Here is a 7,179-nt window from a genome sequence, read left to right as displayed (position 1 = left end):
AGACACCACTGAGCGAGCTAAAGCGAGCGAGTTGCCGTGTTGAACGTTGCGAAGTTTGCTTGAGGCGACTCAGCACCGTCTGAGTGCTCCCTACCCCACTGACGGCCCAATCACAAGCCGCGGAGCTCCTTCCAGCTCCTCCCTTCATGGGTTGTTTTTCGTTCTTTGGAATGCCTCGCCAAGCCGGTGAAGGAATGGGTACAGGCTTTAGTTCAGGGGTGTCAAACTGGTGATCCGCGGGCCGCATGAAGGTTTTTTAATATCTAAAATATAGGCTAATAAGTAAGGCTGCATGATATATCGAACATGTACCTTCATCAGAGTGGAGAATATAAGTATAAATCAAGTTGAGCAAAGCCACTCTTCTCTGCCCCTCTCTCTAACAGACACAGTTAACGATCGCTTGTTAAGTGCCTGCCAGACAGACAATCAGATGAAATGAAGGCAGGTGTAGAGTAGAGTGTAGACTAGTGAACTGAACATGTTCTCTTTATATCAAGTACTTCATACCAGCCCCTTATGAAACTACTTCTCCCCAAATCCAAATGGATTTTATTTTCCATCCTGAATGGCAGTAACTAGCATACAATGAGAAATGAGAAGATCTCCACAAAGGTTTACTCATCTTCAAAACTGATTATAAAACTGTAACCATCAAAGCATGCACTCAACATATTTTTATTCCTCAATTTACTTCTATATTTGTAAAAAACTAAAAATGAATAAACAGAACATAAAAAAAAAAAAAGAGCATGCACTCAACATATAATGGTTATGTGACCATGGCATGTGCATAATATAAAATCTTATGAGTTTTATCTGATATTGATTAATATGGGGGGTGGGTTCAATGAATCGATTATTAATCAGCAGAGCTGTCGACTATTGTCAACATATTCCCCAATTTCCACTGAGATTATGGGGTGAATGAATGTGGCCAGACCCATCTTCTCTTTCTGTCATAGTGACATTGTCCTGCATCAGATCATGTCCAAATCAGGTTCTCCAATCTCCAGTTTTTTGAAGATCTTCTGAGTGGTGCAACCACTCCCTTACGGAGCTATGTGTGTGGCTGGCTGGGTCTGAGCACTATGTGTGTGGCTTGCTGGCTGGCTGGGTCTGAGCACTATGTGTGTGGCTGGCTGGATGGCTGGGTCTGAGCACTATGTGTGTGGCTTGCTAGCTGGGTCTGAGCATACATAGATAGATAGATAGATTATAGCAGTGACTGACTGAGACATCGAGCATGCGTGCGCAACTGGTTGTGGCCCCCATCAAGTGACCTTTTGACCAATGCGGCCCTCGCCCCAAGTTGAGTTCGACCCCCGGGACTGAGTCTTCTTGTTACCAACTAAAGTTTAGTTGGTAACAAGAAGACTCACCCCGGTGCGTGCCCGTTTTTCCTCCCGGAATTTTCCCCAGTGAGGGGGATAACTTTGTAATATGCTAATGGCTGTTTGTATTCTTTTTGGAAAAATATAAAAAGATACTCCTGTGGAAAGGCTATATTATATTACTTATATTGACCCTATAAACATTAGTATTATTTAGTATATGTAAGGTTTTGCCCCTTCAAATGGTACCTCGTCAAATAATCCCCACATATCCTACAACAACTTCTGTGAACAGACTTCACTGTAGTAGCTTTTCATAAATTATATTTGTACTTAGGCTGTCTGCTGTCATGAAAGTTTATAGTTAGAGAAATTCAAAATCCAGCCGTCTGCTGTCCAGCCTCTCCCACCCCTCACTGGGGAAAATTCTGGGAGGAAAACAGAAACGGGTCTTCTTGTATTCCTTTAGTTTACACCTACTATTGGTCCAATAGTATTTATTAGACAGACAATCTACCTCCCTAACCTAACCCTAACCACAAGCACGGGAGCAGCGCATGCTCGACCGCATCTTGCAATGGGTCTGGTCCACAAGATTCGATACACCACCAAGATACCCATGTACCTGTCTAAATACTTCCTTAAAGGACCTATAACATAAAATTCAACTTTTTCAATTTCTTTTGTGTTTTTGGGGCTCCCATGTGTGTTTTCTATCCCCACAAATAACCAATTTTGAACAATCAGGCCTTCATGTCATATGGGTGTTTTAATGGAAATTGCTCTCAGGAACAGCTCGACTGATTTTGTCCTCATCGTGATGTCATCAATGTCACCCTACTTTGTATAATTCCCCCTCTTCTTCAGTCTTCAGTTCCAAATTTCCTTTTCCACTTTGTTTACAATGTCCACCATTGTTGATTTTCCAAGCTGGCATGTAATGGAAACAAGCCTGGTTTTATCTAGCATCAGTATTATAATGACTCAAATATTAAATAATCTGCATATCAGCACCCTCTCCACCTCAGGACATTGTGGTACTGCAGCTAAAACTGCTTTCAAAGTCCAGAAAGAAATGCCAAGCCTGGTTATATCAGAGTGGTGATTGAGGCTCAAACCATTAGAAAGAACTTTGAGGGATATAGACCATATGATTATTATATATTAAAAGCAGTTTTAAAATTCATGTTATTTGCGCTTTAATGTAAACGAAGTCCACACCCACAACACCAGAGGGAGTGCAACAAACCATGTACAACCCAGATTCGGCACAAACAAGGGACTAAATTATTTTCGCTCCTATGCCACCAAAATGTGGAACGCCCTACCAACAGTCATTAAGACATGTGAATCCCTTGACTCCTTCAAAACCGCTCTCAAAGGGCACCTACGGATGGCTGCAATTCGAAACTGGCCTCTGTAAAATCAATCAATCAATCAATCAAAAAGTCCGACCGTTGTTTCCACATGTCGGTCCGTTGCGTTGGTGTGTCTAATCTGCGTGTACTCGAAACACGCAAACTCGAGTCTCCATGGCGGCGGGCAGGAACTTTACCCCTGTGCCACCCACCGGACTTTACCCCTGTGCCACCCACCGGACTCCCCAATTTGTCTATTTAACGTGTGTTTGTGTGTGTGTTTTCTCTGTCTATGTGCAGGTATTAACGGTCCCCTGTGCCACCCACCGGACTTTACCCCTGTGCCACCCACCGGACTCCCCAATTTGTCTATTTAACGTGTGTTTGTGTGTGTGTTTTCTCTGTCTATGTGCAGGGATTAACGGTCTCATGTACAGTAACCTGGTTGGTTTGAACATGGAGGTGGGTGATAAGGTTTACTGGTATCTGATGGCAATGGGCAGTACAGTGGACATACACACAGCCCACTGGCATGGCCACAGTGTGGAATATAAGGTAGGCCTACAGTACACACACACACACACAGCAACACACACACACACACACACACACACACACACACACACACACACACACACACACACACACACACACACACACACACACACACACACACACACACACAACACACAAAGTCATAGCACTAACTGCATTCCTTCTACCTCACTTAACATTAACTACACAGCTAAATGAACTGGGAGTGTAAAAATGGCCCTATAGGGTCATTTAGTATTATGTTTTATCCCACGATTGTGTAACCCATTTTTCACCCCTGTGTCAATCATCTAATGTGATCCTGGGCTCTACACACCCTCCACCAACCTAGTCCCCATATATGGGGGACAAGGGGAGAGCAACGGACTTGAACTCATGCTTCCTTCATGCCTGAGTGTCCAAGTTGCTCCTTTACACCATTTAGTATTTTTAGACTTATCTCCTTATCCTCTGCCTTCCTCCTCCTCTCCTTCTCCAGCTGGGTGGAGGTCCTCATCGTACTGATGCTTTTGACCTGTTGCCAGCGACATTCCAGGTATAATCCTCGTCTGCGCTCACCTTGAATCGCACACACACACACACACACACACACACACACACACACGTGACCATGATTAAAACAGGAAACACAACAAACAGATGTTTGGTCTTTTAAACATAAACAATAATGAGTTATTCAAACATTTTGTACGGTAAAAAAAAAGCACAACCCACTAGAAGTGTTTCTTGTCTTCTTTAGACGGTGAAGATGCGTCCTGAATATCCTGGTACCTGGCTGTTCCACTGTCATGTTGCTGACCACATCATAGGTGGCATGGAGGCTCTATACACTGTTAAAGAAAAAGGTGCAGACTGTGTGTGTGTGTGTGTGTGTGTGTGTGTGTGTGTGTGTGTGTGTGTGTGTGTGTGTGTGTGTGTGTGTGTGTGTGTGTGTGTGTGTGTGTGTGTGTGAGTGATAGCGTTTTTTTATACAGAAATGATGCAATAGTGACTTAAAGACGATTTGCGTAGTGTGTTAGTGTTACTGATCAGTGATTTATTCTGTCTCTGTAAACAAACACAGCAAGAAGAGGATTCTTTGGCTGAGCAGACGGAGCAGACGAGTAAGGCCCAGACATAGTCAGAAATGAAACGGACTCAGCTATTGACCTGTCTATGTAATACACTTAAATTGCCAAGAAACCATGGCAAACCCAAATGTAGCTGCAGTAACTGTTGCTGCACATTTAGTAAAATAACATGAAATATAAATGATTGTTATTCTGCTCATCATTATACTGTAGCATGCTGGGCTGGATGCACCTGCGTACAGTATTGTCTAATTTCAAGTAATTTCATTGTATTTGTATTTTATTGACATTTCAATGTACAGTATGTGACCCGACCTGAAAGATGTATGTAATAAAAATAATGAATGAATAACATTATTATTCACAATCATTTTCCACAGACCATTGGCTATAATATTATTGCTTTCAAAATGAGACAGGATAATGTAAAATATGATGAAGCAATGTATAATTCAATGAAACATAAAATGCGTTTTCCACTTAAAATCAATATAATGCTGGAAGAGAGAGAGAGTATCACTTCCCTTTTTGACCTCATGGTGGTGCTGTAGATACACAGAGATGCAACACAAACGTGAAGGTGCAACACTGACAATAAACAAAATCCTCATTTCCTGACTGAAAAAAAATCCATGCCACTTTTTATATTTGTCAAACAGCATGTAAACACCACTCTGTTCGAACCCGGGCTCCCCCAGAGTTATTGTCGAAGTGTCCTTGAGCAAGACACTGGACCCCAAATTGCTCCTGATGTGCTGGTGGTGCCTTGCATGGTTTCCTCCACCATCGGTGTATGAATGTGTGTGTGAATCGGTGAATGTAATGCACAACTATGTAAAGCGCCTTGGATAAAGGCGCTATATAAATGCACCATTAAGTTAACCAATCAATCAGTCATGCTCGTAATGCTTGTTAGGGGTCATCAATGTGTCTACATGTCTGTGGCAAATTGTTTCATTTTCTGCAACACACCATTCTAATGTTCTTATTCAGCATTTTGATCATAGATAAGAATGAATGTATTTACTGAATGTCAAGTCTTCAGGTTTTCTTCAGAATATGTAGGCTATGACATGCCAAACATTTCGGCCATCTTGCATGAGGTGGAAGTGGGAGTGGGGAGTGTAGGAACTGATGTCACCTTTATACTGCCTTGATTGACAGTTGACATGGGTTGCCATTTTCGGGTTGCCATGTTGGCTGGGTTACACACGTCTAATAGCTGGCTATTGCTATTACTGAGCATTTGTTGGTCTAATAGAAGTCTAATATTCGTCTAAGAATAGACGTCTAAAAAAACTTTAATTTTTAGACTTTTTTGCTCATTTTTTTCAAATCCTCAAAAATGATGAAAAACGGTGTGCTATAGTATGCCGTACGATATGGGCTATAGCCCATTGTCAAAAATGATGAAAAACAAGGATAACATTTACATCGTCTCGGAGCGATTTTAACAAGTGTGTGTTCTGGTCCTCTTGATTGAGCTGCAGCAGGACCTAGGTTTAAATAAACCGTTTAAAGGTCAATCAATGCAACTCCTTGAGTTGTTGCAAGGAGTTGCATTGGCGTGGTTGACCTTAAAACTGGTGTGGTTTGGGCATAAGAAAGTTTGCCAGAATAGTTCATCCCTATATAATCCGTTGACTGGGGTCCCCCAAGGCCCAAGGTGGTCTGTTCTGGTGTACTTTCTTAGACATCGGTCAACAGAGTATATGGGGTTTGGTGTACTTTCTTAGACATCACTGTTAAAACACACATACCCTACTACAGCATGTGTTTTACTCACAAAACGTAGTGGTTTTTACACCATGCACACAGATGAAGCACTTGAGATGCAATTATAAGGTGGCAGAGAGAACGTTAGGAAATGATGCAAATTTGCAATCATGGAGTACTTTGATGTTTCTCTATGCTTGAACTGTAATGAGAGCTTTTCTTATCAGATGACTTATTTCGGTTCCTGTTCTCGATACGTTGCTGATGGCTATGGCTACACACACCACTATGTCGCTACGGTTTCCTGTCACGTGTCCTTAAGACGATGACAGGAAACTGGTGTCTGGTTGTGGCTGTGAAGTAATCGTCCCTTTGTAACGGTTAGCCATGCACACTCAGTTCATTCCTTCGGCTTAATTCTGATGCATTTTGTTGAATATCATGCACGTTTACTGAAATTTGAAGAAGTAATACATTTATATTTACCAGGAATGTAACTTAGTGCAGGCTAAATTGAATTGACACAAACAAAGCAAAGCTTACATTTTCTATATATTGAACAATATTGGACAGTGCATAAACACAAAATGCTCAAATTGTGTTAACACTACAGTTTTACAGTACTATACTGTAAACCAGTGGTTCTCAAAGTGGGGTCCAGGGACCCTCAGGGTCTGAAAGGGTTCTAAATGGACCCTTATACAGGTCTGTAACTCTTGAGAGCATACAAATGGACCGTAAAGGTCCATTTGGTTCCTTTCAGATATCTCAGATATCGAGTTATGGGGGTCCTTGACAGTTAAACGTTTGAGAACCACTGACTGCTGTAGACTGTAGTCTAATGTCTTCTCCTGGTAGGCGTTTTGAGCAGTAGGTCAGCATCGTACAACATTGTTGTACGATAAATGACATAAATTAGGCCTGAAGCCCTAACCACACCAAAGGGTCGAGACGGTTTTAGCGTTGTCCCAGCGGTGTGATATGTCCTGTTGCACGTTGACGCACGTCGTCCCAAGTCATTCAACGCGTATAATTCAATGGCAAAAAAAAACACACCAAAGGGTCATCATGCAAACCGTTTGGAGCCAAGGAGTTGCATGGCAAACCTTTGGTGTGGTTTGGGCTTTTCTCTGACTGCACATTTGC

General features: G+C 42.1%; 1 protein-coding gene across 1 annotated transcript in view; it reads left to right on the top strand.

Moving 5' to 3' along the window:
- Nucleotides 1–4,380, top strand: part of LOC310878820 (ceruloplasmin-like) — a gene marked incomplete at its 5' end in the record, with an annotated part of 31,651 nt that extends 27,271 nt beyond the window's left edge. Inside the window, 4 exons of the mRNA XM_083793234.1 lie at nucleotides 3,108–3,247; nucleotides 3,726–3,782; nucleotides 3,987–4,092; nucleotides 4,311–4,380. Coding sequence (XP_083649360.1) covers nucleotides 3,108–3,247; nucleotides 3,726–3,782; nucleotides 3,987–4,092; nucleotides 4,311–4,333 — 326 coding nt within the window. The 3' untranslated portion in view covers nucleotides 4,334–4,380. The remainder of the gene's footprint in view (nucleotides 1–3,107; nucleotides 3,248–3,725; nucleotides 3,783–3,986; nucleotides 4,093–4,310) is intronic.
- Nucleotides 4,381–7,179: the final 2,799 nt, after the last annotated feature.

Source organism: Protomyctophum parallelum, assembly GCF_964188405.1.
Source record: "Protomyctophum parallelum genome assembly, chromosome: 21".
Taxonomy (NCBI): domain Eukaryota; kingdom Metazoa; phylum Chordata; class Actinopteri; order Myctophiformes; family Myctophidae; genus Protomyctophum; species Protomyctophum parallelum.
This window is presented reverse-complemented; position numbering and strand designations above follow the sequence as displayed.